The sequence below is a fragment of the Anguilla rostrata genome, chromosome 15, assembly GCF_018555375.3.
Source record: "Anguilla rostrata isolate EN2019 chromosome 15, ASM1855537v3, whole genome shotgun sequence".
Taxonomy (NCBI): domain Eukaryota; kingdom Metazoa; phylum Chordata; class Actinopteri; order Anguilliformes; family Anguillidae; genus Anguilla; species Anguilla rostrata.
The window spans coordinates 576,439-591,403 of record NC_057947.1 but is presented as its reverse complement, the minus strand read 5'-3'; the positions used below and the strand labels follow the sequence as shown (position 1 = coordinate 591,403).

At 44.9% G+C, this 14,965-nt stretch overlaps 2 protein-coding genes and 2 long non-coding RNA genes across 4 annotated transcripts in view; 3 read left to right on the top strand and 1 right to left on the bottom strand.

The window, feature by feature from the left end:
* cwc22 (CWC22 spliceosome associated protein homolog) overlaps positions 1-3,499 on the top strand; it is a 34,513-nt gene extending 31,014 nt beyond the window's left edge. The window contains exon 22 of the mRNA XM_064309811.1: positions 2,002-3,499. Coding sequence (XP_064165881.1) covers positions 2,002-3,089 — 1,088 coding nt within the window. The 3' untranslated portion in view covers positions 3,090-3,499. The remainder of the gene's footprint in view (positions 1-2,001) is intronic.
* Positions 3,500-4,379: 880 nt separating this feature from the next.
* On the bottom strand, positions 4,380-4,754 carry LOC135240398 (uncharacterized). The gene is made up of 2 exons (XR_010325673.1): positions 4,633-4,754; positions 4,380-4,496 (listed from the first exon to the last, which is right to left on the bottom strand). It is a non-coding gene; the product is annotated as an uncharacterized LOC135240398 (long non-coding RNA).
* Positions 4,589-5,385, top strand: LOC135240397 (uncharacterized). Its single transcript, XR_010325672.1, has 2 exons — positions 4,589-4,626; positions 4,686-5,385. It is a non-coding gene; the product is annotated as an uncharacterized LOC135240397 (long non-coding RNA).
* Positions 5,386-13,776: 8,391 nt separating this feature from the next.
* The window catches only part of LOC135241163 (zinc finger protein 385B-like), a 115,655-nt gene continuing 114,466 nt past the window's right edge, over positions 13,777-14,965 (top strand). The window contains exon 1 of the mRNA XM_064311321.1: positions 13,777-14,015. The gene's annotated coding sequence lies outside the window, so the exon portion shown is untranslated. The remainder of the gene's footprint in view (positions 14,016-14,965) is intronic.

The following is a 14,965-nucleotide window of genomic DNA, read 5'->3' as shown; positions in this document are numbered from 1 at the left end:
CCAGGAGCTAACAGCGCACAAGTGCCTCAGAGGGATTTGTTCTTTCACTTAGTTTAAATACTGAATCCTTATTTGGAAACCAATCAACTCTAATTACACCTCACCTTTATGACTTTAATTAGACTGTGTCCCAAAATGAGTGATTGTTCTCCCCTATTTCACACATCTCTGTGATCACTCTGCACTCTGTGTGTGTGTGTGTGTGTGTGTGTGTGTGTGTGTGTGTGTGTGTGTGTGTGTGTGTGTGTGAAAGATGGTAAATGGACTGCATTTATATAGCGCTTTCATCCAAAGCGCTTTGCAATTGATGCCTCTCATTCACCCATTCACACACACTCACACACCAAGGTACCAATCAGCTCATTGGGAGCAATTAGGGGTTAGGTGTCTTGCTCAGGGACACTTCGACACTCCCTGGGCGGGGGATCGAAGCAGCAACCCTCCGACTGCCAGACAACCGCTCTTACCTCCTGAGCTATGTCGCCCGAGATCACTGCACTGTGTGTGTGTGTGTGTGTGTGTGGAGCAGGGCACTGTGAGCTTGTGTGTGTGGAGCAGGGCACTGTGAGCTTGTGTGTGTGGAGCAGGGCACTGTGAGCTTGTGTGTGTGGAGCAGGGCACTGTGAGCTTGTGTGTGTGGAGCAGGGCACTGTGAGCTTGTGTGTGTGGAGCAGGGCACTGTGAGCTTGTGTGTGGAGCAGGGCACTGTGAGCTTGTGTGTGTGGAGCAGGGCACTGTGAGCTTGTGTGTGTGGAGCAGGGCACTGTGAGCTTGTGTGTGTGGAGCAGGGCACTGTGAGTTTGTGTGTGGAGCAGGGCACTGTGAGCTTGTGTGTGTGGAGCAGGGCACTGTGAGCTTGTGTGTGTGGAGCAGGGCACTGTGAGCTTGTGTGTGTGGAGCAGTGCTTGTATGAGAGAAATATTCCTCGGTATTTCTAAAGGATCCCTCCTTGTTTCTAAAAAAATGAGATGTAATTACATGTGTAATGCATAATTAACAATAAATCACACATGACAAAGAGAGCAGTGTACTTCTTTATTTCTCCTGACAGCATGGAGGTCATCTTGTGTGTAAAACAGGCTCTATAAACTCCTTTGCTTTGTTTTCCTTTTCTAGCATAATCTGAAGTTTGTTCATAAACAAAAGCTGCATTGTCTGACTTCTGGTTTCATGGTCCCTGGTTTCAGGGAGACACTTTGGTTTATTAAATTTTTAGGGTTGTTGCTCATTCGAACGTACATTAGTTTTTAAAATAAGAATTCATGTCATTTCCGACTGTACAGTTCAGTTACAAACTTAAGTTATAAACTCAACTGTAGGTTTATTTTATCTGGCAAGACCATCCCCATCTTTAGGAAATATTTCATTGTCAGGTTTTGCCTGATTGTCTGCGTGTCACAGATCTACGCTTCTGTAGTTTGATTATTTTATTTGAATTCATCAGGTAGATGTAGTTCTGCTTTTTTGGCTGGACCGCAACAGCGGGGCCAGCCCTACAAATGCGAATGTCTGTGACTGAGTGAGTGACTGAGTGAGTGATGAAGTTACACCATTGGTCGGCCGAGTTATGAAGTTAGATGAAGATGAAGATATACTTTATTGAACCCCGTGGGGTAATTTGTCCTCTGCATTTGACCCATCCTTAGTTACCTAGGAGCAGTGGGCAGCTGCCTCTCTTGTGCTGCGCCCGGGGGCCAACTCCAGTTCTGAGGCAAGTGCCTTGGTCAAGGACACTTGCAGGAGCGCACCTAACATGCATGTCTTTACACCGTTGGTCGGCCGGATGAAGTGTGTCAGGTCGAGTCATATACTAGGTTTTGACCCGGTCTTGTTATTGCTGACTTTGCAAACGAAGTCCAGATTTTGCAAGCCTTTCTTTTTTAGGTCTTAGTTTGTGTACATGAAGCACAGCAGTGCTGTCCCTGAGGGGGCCGAACCGCACCCTGGGCTGAACAGCTTTCCAGCACCACACACCTTCATGGCCTTTTCTTCCTTGTGCAGATTCAGACTCCAGACAGAAGCGCAAAGAGCAGAGCTCCGGGAGGAAGGACAAGCGCCCGGGCAGGATGGCCCGTACGGAGGAGCGCCACGCTGTGAGACAGGAGGAACCTCACGGACCCCTGGACCGTCGCAGAGAGCCCCGCCCCAGCGACCACGACCGCAGTTCCCAGGACCGTGACCACAACCCCAAGGACCGAGACCGCAGCCCCAAGGGCCGTGACCGCAACCGAGACCGCAACCCCAAGGACCGAGACCGCAACCCCAAAGACAGAGACCGCGACCGAGACTTCAGCCCCAAGGGCCGAGACCGCAGCCCCAAGGGCAGAGACCGCAGCCCCAAGGACCGAGACCGCAACCCTAAGGGCCGAGACCGTGACCGAGACTTCAGCCCCAAGGGCCGAGACCGCAGCCCCAAGGGCAGAGACCGCAGCCCCAAGGACCGAGACCGCAGCCCCAAGGGCCGAGACCGCAGCCCCAAGGGCCGAGACCGCAGCCCCAAGGGCCGAGACCGCAGCCCCAAGGGCCGAGACCGCAGCCCCAAGGGCCGTGACCGCAGCCCCAAGGACAAAGACCGCAACCCCAAGGACAGAGACCGCAGTCCCAAGGACAGAGACCGCGACCGAGACTTCGGCCCCAAAGACCAAGACCGCAACCCCAAGGGCCGCAACCGTGACCGCAGCCCCAAGGACCGAGACCGTGACTTCAGCCCCAAGGACAGAGACCGCAACCCCAAGGGCCGAGACCGTGACCGCAGCCCCAAGGACCGTGATCAGAACCGGAGTCCCATAGACTGGGACCGCAGGCCCAACCGGGAACAGAGTGACCGCCAGTCAGATCCCGCCAAGCGGCAGGACAGGGCGAAAAACGGCTCCCACCCCGAGCCGGAGCGAGAGAGACGGCAGAGCCCCGAAGACCGCCGCACGGACAGGTCACCATCTGGAGATAGGAGGCGCAAGGAGACAGACCCCAGGGAGGGGCACAGGAACGGGCTGGAGCGGCGGGCAGAGAGAGCTGATAAGGAGAACAGGCATAGAGACTCCCGAAAGGCAGAGAGGAACAGCGACACCTCCCCCAGGAGGAGGAGATAGCTCCGCTCTGAAAGGGAGGCCCGAGTGACCCGCATGTGGCATTTTTAAAAATCATCTTCATTTTTTTCTGGTTCTTTGCTTTTGAACTAAATCAGGACCATTTTCTCTCACTGAAATGATTTGGTAAAGCCTTACCAAAATGTTTTCTCAGAAGTGGAACCTTCTAGCCATAAGGGTGTTTCTTCTACCATTTTAACTCCTTTCTTTTCCTTCTATATAATGTTTTTGTTGTTTATTTTGGAGATATGTAAAGTTTATGAGTTGGGAAGACTTATCATGTATTTGTAACACAATGCGAATTTGTATGATTCATGCAAATACATTTAGTGATATTTTTGTGTTAGTTAAAACAAGCAAAAGGTTTAACTGTTGGTTGACATGCTGAATTTATTAAAGCTGAGATTTTGTAACTCGTCAGTACCAAAAATTCTTACTGATAATTCTGAATTTGTTATATTTGAGCATTTAACAGGTACACTTGCCCAGAGTGATATTCACTGATGGAAATTTTTACATACCGACTGTTTGTACAGCGTATTTCAGAGTATTTCACAGAAGCAGTTCAGGTTAAGCGTAGAACAGCAGTGGGAGTCAAACCTGCAACCTTTGCTTTACAAGCCCAGTTCCCTACCCACAATACTACACTTCTGCCTGTTCATGGTTGTGCCTGTTTCACAATTCTTTCAGACCAGCCTGCCACCCCCAGACTCTCCATACTATTTCAGACAGAAGCAATGTGCAATCTTTCTGATGGGTATGCTTTTGATGGGTATGGTTTCTTTATGCTTTCTGATGGGTATGCTTTTTGCATGCTTTCAGTATACTTTCTGATGCGTATGCTTTCTGATGGGTATGCTTTCTGGTGGGTATGCTTTCTGATGGGTATGCTTTCTGATGGGTATGCTTTCTGGTGGGTATACTTTCTGATGGGTATGCTTTCTGATGAGTATGCTTATGCTTTCTGATGGGTATGCTTTCTGGTGGGTATGCTTTCTGGTGGGTATGCTTATGCTTCTGAGGGTATGCTTCGGTGGTATGCTTTCTGATGCGTATGCTTTGAGGTAGCTTTGTGGATACTTGATGGGTATGCTTTGGGGTATGCTTTCTGGTGGTATACTTCTGATGGTATGCTTTCTGATGGGTATGCTTTCGGGTGGTACTTCGAGGTATGCTTTCTGATGGGTATGCTTTCTGGACTTTATGCTTATGCTTTCTGATGGGTATGCTTTCTGGTGGGTATGCTTTCTGGTGGGTATGCTTTCTGATGCGTATGCTTATGCTTTCTGATGGGTATGCTTTCTGGTGGGTATGCTTTCTGATGCGTATGCTTTCTGATGGGTATGCTTTCTGGTGGGTATACTTTCTGATGGGTATGCTTTCTGATGGGTATGCTTTCTGGTGGGTATACTTTCTGGTATGCTTCGTGAGTATCTTACTTTCTGGGTATGTTTGGGTATGCTTCTGTGGTATGCTTTGGAGTAACTTGATGGGTATCCTGATCTTTCTGATGGGTATGCTCCTGTATGCTTTCTGATGGGTATACTTTCTGATGGGTATGCTTCCTGTATGCTTTCTGATGGATATGCTTTCTGAGAGGAACACATCTCCTGGTCTTTAGGTCACTTTAGGTCTGGAGGCTTATGAATGTACCTGTAAGTTCCAGCTGTTGGGCTTCACTCTTTTTTTCTTGTTTTGTTGTATTTGTCATGAAATCTGAGGAAGAACAGTTCTCTGATGGTACACGGTGACGATGCAAGTGTTTATTTTGCTGTATAATTTGATAATGTGAAAATGGGACTGATCTTTAAACTGTCAAATAACATGCTTTCATGTCCTAATGGTACATGACATCATGTTTAAGTAGTTTTTCATCCCTCGTTCTGGTTCTGGCTTGTCACAAGGAATCTGAAAGATTAGCTACAGAGCTATCCCCACAGGTTTTAGGTAGACGATGGACCGTTGAACACATTTCACTTCTTGTTGTGGCTGAGTGGGAATTAAGTCGGGTCCAACTGAACTCTCATTGGTCCACAGAAAACCAGGAGGAAATTACAACGAAGTGAATTCAATGTTGGTGCTGGGTGTTGAGCACAGCGACTGCAGAAATAGGGTTTGTAGGAGCAGCATACATGGCTAGGGGTCAGAATGATAAAGCCATTACCTCAGTGGATCCCAACCTGCCACATTCCTGGTTGGCTGATCCACTGCCCATTTGAATTGTGGAAGAATGTAATATGTCTGTTCCACTGTTCAACTGTGTTTTTGTTCTTTTGGGAATTAAATGGTTTCTGTGTCTCATTTCTGTATTGTGTTCCTATCTCTCTCTCTTTAGTACAGTAGTACCCCTAGAAACTGAACCATGCATTTTCCAGGGTTTGTTTTTTTACACCAAATGTATGTTTTTTCCTGAAGTTATTGTTGGTAGTTTTTAATGTAAAATTAGCAGTGAGTAACCTGGCCTTACTCAGGTCTTGCACCACTGTGTGCAGTGTTTTTGTGTAAAATTAGCAGTAAGTAACCTGGCCTTACTCAGGTCTTGCACCACTGTGTGCAGTGTTTTTGTGTGAAATTTGCAGTAAGTAACCTGGCCTTACTCAGGTCTTGCACCACTGTGTGCAGTGTTTTTGTTGTGACGGAACTGGGATTGTAGGTACAGTCTGGCATCGCTCCTCTAATGAAAGACGGACGTCATAAAGATGCAAGTTTTTATGTGGCTGTGGGGTGCAAGTGGGGATGCAGGAGAAGTCTGTTTTCTGTTATTAAGGCAGACTTCCCTTTCAGAGGACTATTGGAGGCAATTAGGGACTGTTGCCGTGGGCAAAAGTCTAGCCTGCTCCTGACTGTGCCCTGAGGTGACCTCTACCTGTCCAATACTGCGGCTCACAGCTCACCTGACACCTTCCTCAGTCACCCACTTTTCCTGGACCCAAGGGCATTTCAAGCCCGTTCTCGCCTTGAAGGGAAACTTCACTTTAACTTCAATTACCTCATACCAGTCTTTCAGGTAAATGTCTTTCATCATGACAACCTCTGCAGCTAGAAACCGACTCTTCACTATAGATGGGTATTCTTCAGATTTTCTGGATACGGCTACTAAAATGATATTTTTAAAATGGTATCTGTGCCTAAATACTGCCTGAACAGATGCATTTTGTCAAATAGAGAAAATGACAATAGTAAAGAACATTAAAGAACAACTTTTTTACTTTTTATTTGAAAAGGCAAAGAATTTGAACAATTTAATTTGTTCAATTTCGCCAGCCTGGGCGTAGTTACGGCCTGGATGGCTGTGGTCAAGACCAGGCTGTGTGCAGTTAAGACCAGGCTGGGCATTATTAAGACCAGGCTGTGTGCAGTTAAGACCAGGCTGGGCATTATTAAGACCAGGCTGTGTGCAGTTAAGACCAGGCTGGGCATTATTAAGACCAGGCTGTGTGCAGTTAAGACCAGGCTGTGTGCAGTTAAGACCAGGCTGGGCATTATTAAGACCAGGCTGGGTGGAGTTAAGACCAGGCTGTGTGCAGTTAAGACCAGGCTGTGTGCAGTTAAGACCAGGCTGGGTGGAGTTAAGACCAGGCTTTGTGCAGTTAAGACCGGACTGGGTGCAGTTAAGACAGGGTTGGCTGTAATTAAGTGCATGCTGGCCTAGGGGTAAGAATAGGCGGGTTGCAGTTAAGACTAAGCTGTGTGCAGATAAGACCAGACTGGGCGTAATTAAGACCAGGCTGGGTGGAGTTAAGACCAGGCTGTGTGCAGGGAAGACCAGGCTGGGCATTATTAAGACCAGGCTGGGTGGAGTTAAAACCAGGCTGTGTGCAGTTAAGACCGGACTGGGTGCAGTTAAGACAGGGTTGGGTGTAATTAAGTGCATGCTGGCCTATGGGTAAGAATAGGCGGGTTGCAGTTAAGACCAGGCTGTGCGTAATTAAGACCAGGCTGTGCGTAATTAAGACCAGGCTGTGTGTAATTAAGACCAGGCTGGGTGGAGTTAAAACCAGGCTGTGCGTAATTAAGACCAGGCTGTGCGTAATTAAGACCAGGCTGTGCGTAATTAAGACCAGGCTGTGCGTAATTAAGACCAGGCTGTGCGTAATTAAGACCAGGCTGTGCGTAATTAAGACCAGGCTGGGTGCAGTTAAGACCAGGCTGGGTGCAGATAAGACCAGGCTGGGTGCAGCTAAGACCAGGCTGTGCGTAATCAAGACCAGGCTGGGTGCAGTTAAGACCAGGCTGTGCATAATTAAGACCAGGCTGGGTGCAGTTAAGACCAGGCTGTGCGTAATTAAGACCAGGCTGTGTGTAATTAAGACCAGGCTGTGCGTAATTAAGACCAGGCTGTGCATAATTAAGACCAGGCTGTGCGATTAAGACCAGGCTGTGCATAATTAAGACCAGGCTGGGTGCAGTTAAGACCAGGCTGGGTGCAGATAAGACCAGGCTGGGTGCAGATAAGACCAGGCTGGATGTAATTAAGACTAAGCTGGGTGCAGATAAGACCAGGATGGATGTAATTAAGACCAGGCTGGGTGAGGGTTAAGACCGGATGTTTGTACCTTGATCTCTTCGGTCTTCATTTGTCTGATTAAATAAATCTCTTGTGGGCTGAGATCACCCAAAGGAGCAGAAGTACAGAGGGAACTTACTGAACGCACCAGACGCTTTTACAAAGACTCAGAGATGCTTTCATTTCTGGACAGAACATGATATCCATTTTTAAAGTAGATTTCCACAGCCGGTTCTTGTCATCCATCCATAAACTCTGCAGTGGATTGACAGGCAGATCTGCCCACTTGTGGGGGAGTTCAGCGGTGCAGGGGGAAGAGGTGAGGGGAACAGCACCATCCATTCGAGCTCTGTGCCCTCCAAAGCCTGGAAGTCTTCATCCTGCAACCAGAGTCGGCTGCGATTGTGTCTGCGAGAGGGAAGTAAAAGGATAATATCGCTGCCTTTCATAAAATTTGCTAAATAAAAATGTGCTTACAGGACAAATGCAAGTGTCCTGAAAGATTTACACTGGCCCTCATTTGACCCTAAGAGAAAATCCTGGTTATCTCTAATGACTAGGGCAGGCACACAGTGGGTTTACATGATGTTTGAAAATCGATTTATTGTTTTAGTCCGGCTAAAACTGGACTTTTAAAAATCACGTAAACATTGTAGTCTGGCTAAAATCGTACTAAGTCAATTTTTTCAGAGTCGGACTAAACCAGATAGATGGGCGATATCGGCATAGGTGTTCCTGTACTGGACGTACTTCTTGGGGTTCATACTTTCTGGTATGGTTAACACTGTTGACGCTTGTAACGTCGCAAATGCTGTAATGTAATATACATGCTTCAATAGGCCAAAAATTAGCCTAGGCGTTCTGCGCACGTCCTGAAAGGTTAGAGGTTCCTCTGCGACAGGTAATTAACCCGGAAATCGAACAGCGAGCGCATAGTCGAGGAGGTATCATGGCGAAAAAAAACACATTTCTGGACAGACGAGGAGACCAACTTCGTGCTATCGCAACTAAAGGAGTTAAATATCCTAAAATACATGGATGGAAGAAAAATGCGGAATGACGAACTATTCAAAAAGGTTGCGACAAAATTGGAGGAAGCAGGATTTATAAGAAGCCCTGAGCAGATCCATGTACGGTGGAAGCACCTCGTATCATTTGTACCAAAACTAAAACGTATAGAATGTATGAAATGTACAGTGCTGTAAAGTTGTCCATTTTGTGTCTTTAATCCAGGCACAGACAACATAGCACAGAGGAAACCAACAAAAGTCCGCCGTTCGACGAGGGCGCCGCTAGCTACTAGCTACCTGTTGTTTTGTTTTGGTTCCACTATGTGACGCAAAAGGTCAACCAGAAGAAAGTCTAATAAATCGATTCTTTCTGAGTCATGTATATTGGGACAACGACAATAGTCCCATTAAATCTCATCTTTGGCCAAATCGAACTATTAATATAGATCGATTTCAAATGTGTATGTAAACGCACTGACTGACTTCCGCCTTATATTGAGCTGAAACTGTCGGACTAGGGAGAGAAACAGATCATCTAGCATTGTGGGTAATGGAGTAGGCCATATAACAAACTCCTTTGGGAAGGGGGGCTCCAGGAAGAGGCAGCAGATGCACTCTTGACACTGCCTTCCAGTGTGTGACCGGTATACGAATCTCTTCGGTTCGGCCCTGCTCTTTCTCGCCGAGAATCTATGCATGCCCCAGTCAACTGGAGTGATTTCAGAAATAAGCAGCAGGACTATTTCTTCACTCATGGATCCATTCCCTCAATATTTCACATCTTGCCAGCTTATCTGTTTATTCTCAGTTAACATGTTAAAAATAGGAAAAATAATAATGAGGCAGTGAAATATTAAAGCTTTAAATAATCAAATATTTTGCAACAGCTCAGTAAGGGATTTCTGAAATTTCATGGAGATCAGTCAATTGAACAGATGAATAAAATTGCATTATTTTCTTTCAAGAAAAAATGAACCTAGGCTATCATAACATTAACATGTTTTGTGTGTGTGTGCACGGTGGGGGGGGAGTTTTTCCAAAATAAATGCCAAGAAGCAATTCCTGTGTCCCAGTATGGTGAAAGTAACATGCTGTAGATTGGGACAGGGAGAAACTTTAAATTATCTGTTGGTGCTATTATTTTTGACCTGACATCAAGCATTAAAACTAGGCCTGGAACAAGCCCTCTTTTTGTGCTAGTATGCCTTGGAGAGGAGAGGAGAGGGGGAGAGAGGGGAGGGGAGGAGAGGGAGAGAGGGGAGAGGAGGGAGAGAGAGGGGAGCTGTAAAGGGATGTAACACTTCAGCGCGAGGAGTTAATTTCAGTAGCTGAGAGCCATTCACGCCCATTGTCTAATTGACAACTCTGACTAAAAATAAGCTGTGCTATTTCTCAGCCTTCTTTGGTGAAACCTGTTTACAATTCCCCACAATTCTAAATATGTAAAAAATTTTCCCCCCTTTTTGCCACTTTGAATGTTGAATTGACTCTTCTGTTTCCTGCACAGTTATCCAAAAATGCAGTAATTCTATACACTGAATAGAGTGGTCATCTTGTCTTCGACATTGTATAACCCTGTGTCACCCTTGTGAAGTGTAGTTACCTGAAACCTGGAATCTCCTGCTGAGGCTTAATGAACAGAATACTCTCTCAGATCTGCACTGACCTGGGGGGGGGCACATAAGACGCTTCCCTGCTGCCTGACAGATTGCACAGCCCTGGGTACCTAAATCATGCAGCCTCCTGCCTTCAGTTCTCTATCCCTCATCCATCTAAAACACCATTAGTGTGTTTTTTAATTACGCCCCTGGCTATTAAAAGGACTGCTTCACATCACCTCTTTCCTGAAAGGTGGCGATCTGATAGATAAGGCCTGAAAACGTGCAGATGATGCTGACAACAGATTTTACTCAGCTATTTATTGTTCATTTTATTTTATTTTTCTTTTGGTGGGGGGGTGGGCTGAAAGATGAAAGAAAGCAGTGATGGTGTAGTGCCACCACAGGGGGGAAACTGCAGGGTGTGGTTGGCCTTGCACAGCCCTTCATTTACACTCTAAAAAGGTCTTTTACTGGGTTACCATGACTGCAGCATGCAATTAACGGCACAGACCTACTTCAGAAAGGGTTCAGTGCGCACAGTACTACAGATGTGCATTACAGCTGTCTGACAAGCTGTAGCTTCAACAACAATAAAGAAATCAGATTACGAGAAAATTTGCAGAAGTGGCCAGTATATGAGTCATTGGTACAGGGGAGTATGACCCTTTATGCAAGATCCAAGCTGGTCAGTGTTTTAATGTCCAGTATCGTGTAATGACTGGTTACTGAATAGTCTTAATCCAACTCCCCCGATAGGCCTATTACGTACATATTAGCCAGCTGCTTTGAGGAATAGCTTGCATCAGCGCCCAGCGTTATCTAATCGCCATCAGCGCTGTTAGCGATCTACTGTGCTCACCTCGCAATGAGTAAAATATACAGTGAGCACCATAATTCATTGGACAGTGACACATTTTTTGTTATTTTGGTTCTGTACTCTAGCACTTTGAGTTTGAAAGGATACAATGACAATGAGGTTGAATTGCAGACTGTCAGCTTTAATTTGAGGGTATTTTCATCCATATCAGATGAACCGTTTAGAAATGACAGCACCTTTTGTACATGGTCCCCCCATTTTAAGGGACTACAAATATTTGTTGAATTGGCTTCACAGATGTGTTTCATTAGGCAGGTGTATTCATTTGTGTCATTAGTGAATGCAGAAGAGAGCTGTTGATGTCTACTCTTGATTCTAGACTTTGCAATTGCCTTTGGAGATTGTTGTTGGGGTGTGACAACATGAGGAAGACAGCAGTGTCGATGCAAATTAAGCTGGCCGTCATAAGGCTCAGAAATGAAAATCAATCAATCACGAACGTTGCAAAAACCCTGGGCATGCCCAAGTCAACAGTTTGGTTCATCATTAACAAGAAAAAAACAACTGATGAACTCAATTATGTCAAAAGACCCGGTAGACCGAGGAAGACCACTGTAGCGGATGACCACAGAATACTCTCTATGGCGAAGAAAACCCCCCTGACAACAGCCCAACAGATCAAAAACACTCTCCTGGATGAAGGTGTAGATGTGTCAAAGTCTACCGTACATAGAAGACTACACCAGCAGGACTACAGAGGGTACACTACAAGATGCAAACCACTGATAAACCTGAAGAACAGAAAGGCGAGATAACAGTTAGCTAAAAAGCACCTAAAAGAGCCCCAAGAGTTCTGGAACAAAGTCTTGTGGACAGATGAGACAAAGGTTAACATGTACCAGAGTGATGGGAAGAGGGAAGTGTAGAGAAAAAAAGGAAGTTCCCATGATCCAAGCAAGTTGGACATTTTTCCTACATAACTAGGCACAGGTTGTTACCGATATTTCGTCTATTTCATATATAGTTGCAAATCAGTTTACGCTTTCCTGTCTGTCGAACGAAGGTGGTCGAATAGGTTCTCTCACTCTAGCACTGACTTCGTTTCAGGCAACAAACTCATGATAAGCGATAGCTAATAGCTAGCTGACCAGTAATACGCCTGCAATAGTTATGAATTAGCTAACTAAATTGATTGTAGCTAGCTATCTAGCTAAACCTAGCTAACATTGTATAAATTATGCACAGTAACGTTAGATCAATGGTAGTAGTTGATACGCTTTAGCTACGTTTTGAACTAACGTTATGATACCTGTTTCCAATGACTTCAGTGTTACATTGCCTGATCATTTTTTGTTGTGGTAACCTAGCAAGATGACCCAAACTATTAAGAGCCACAATGTTTTCCCAGCAATGCATGCTATACAAATAAATAACCTACAGTAATTGCATTGGCTACACATGCTGCCCACTACTAGCCCCAGTTTGTGTCTCTAATCATCGTTTTTAAGCAATATCATAGAAAGAGTGCACTTTTTACACAGGAATGTGCATGAAACCCAGAACAGTTATGGATTATGCAAGGAATATGATGCTCAGCAAGGTGCAATACTGTCAACATCTGTTTCTGTCACTTGTTTTTCTGGTAGTGTAACGTTATCACATTTGAGTTTGGCCAAGTAACGGTTCTTTTCTTCGACTGGCAACCGCGGCTTCGCCTCGGCCGCATCACCACCCCCGTCGTACATTATTTCCCAATAACAGGACCGCCCATCGTGGTTTATTCCTTACATATCATATTACAATACAAAGGTGAATATAAAAAGGGGCCAGGTGAACAGAGGGAAAGACACATAATCACTGCGGGCTCTGGATGGGAATGAACCTCGTGTATGCGTAATGTGTCACTAGCATTTTTGATCATGGTTATCTGTGGACCTGGTCGTAATCTTCACCTCACTTTTGCTGCGTAATCCAAACTGTGGAATGGCTGTGACAACAAATAATCCACAAGATGTTCTTCCCCATCCCACTCTCTGTGTCTGTCCATGCCTCTCTGTAACCCCCTCACTCACACTGCCGTTAATTGCCCCGTCAGCTTAACAGTCCTTCAGGGCTACAACAAGTTAACTGTTGCGTTGGCTAACGCAAGTAGCTAGCTACTGCTCGATAAAAAAATGGAAACGTAAATCCAAAAAAAGGACATTTGGACAACCTCCTCTGCCTCTATGGACCAGCCTCCTCTGGTTGAAAATGTCTAAATAAAATGTAATTTTTTGTGTTTTAAAAGTAGTTCGCAATTGAGCAACCAGGAACAACAAGACCAGGAAATTAGCTTCAAAAATGAAGTCTGGTTTTGGCCGCTTGGACAGAGCCCGTCCTTCTCTGCCCCCCACCACCATAGACACCACCACTTCACACAGACTGCCCTCTTGCTTCCCCTGCAGGGGTCGCTGTTGAAGCATCAGAATTTCAATAATGTATTTTTTCCAAAGAAAGAAAAAATATTTTATAAATGATACTGAGATTCTAATGTACACCTAATTATATTTTAAAATATATATATATCTCTTGCTTAAATAGATAGAAACTCTCTTCTCTATAAGCTACTTGTTTGTTATGACTAGTGTGATGTACTTTAAACTAATGTGTTTTCCGAAATCTGCTCTAAAATACTTCAAAGCTCGCGTTAGCGGTTGCAGCTGTGTTGGAGAGAGTTGCGCAAAGCACTGTAATTCCTCACTGACCAGAGAACTAGCGCAACAGAGCCAGGCTCTACACCGTGAAGATGAGAAAGTAGGACATGTTCATGCGTTCAGGTTGCCCCTCAAGGCCCCGGGATGAGCATGCGTGAAGAGAACCACGACTAACCAGGACAGCACACACCGCTGTCAAACATTCGGAACAGAGTGGCAAGGGGACGCTTCTCTGCGCTACTTGGAAGGAACAAACTCTGTTTAACTCAAGTAGTCAGCGTTTGCACCGTATTTGCGAGAGGTAAGAGGTAAAAATAAAAACAGATCAACCCGGTTTTAATTTTTTTTTTTTAAAAGCAAACTGTACTGACGTTAAGTTGGGGCAGCTGGCTGCGAAGCGGATTTGGACATTTTTTTTAATGAAATATAAGTATAGGCTGTAACAAAGGATTTTTTTTACAGATAGGCTCTGTTTGATGCACAACAACTAAGATGACACTGATAAATATGCTAATTGTTTACTGAAGTTGTTTTCGAATACGTTGGTTATCTGGCAGAAGAATGTGTATCATTGGAGGTCTAAATGTTCTTTTACGGGCTGCATGGACACTAGCCAACATAAATGGCCTTTAGGCTTGCCTACATGTGCATATATCTTGGATCATAAAGAAAAAGAATTGCATTAATCACGACGTAATCTTTCTGAGGACTCGTGACTTCCGCGCGAGCAAATCTGTATCAAAATGATAATGAATTTCGCTCCACCCAAGTTGTCTGCAAGTTGTATGTGTTCCATGTGATTTAAAATTATTCTGTTTAGACATTTCCTGTTTCAGGTATGTAGCCTATCTTATGTGTACATTTGTTTGCGATAGAGGGTTTTAATTAGTTTTGCTCTTTAAGTTTGAATGCGAGCTAAACGTAAAATGTTGCACGTGTTGTTCTTATGATTTCACTGTAATGTTAGTTAAAACTTCATCGATTGCTGATACAGATATGAAAATATTCATTCCGTTGAATTACATTTCGCGATTCGTGGATTTAGTCCACCGTTTTTCTTTTTTTTTCAGTGAAACCGTAATTCCTTCACCATTAAAATCCCAGTATATATTTTCAGTTTTATTTAAAATATTCAAATACGGATAGAAAAAAAAAAAAAATTCGGAGTCAGCTCCCTCTGACAAGCGAGTGGAAGCCGGTTTCCTACCTCGTTCCATATCTCATCATCCGTGATCCGGGGTCGGGCGTACC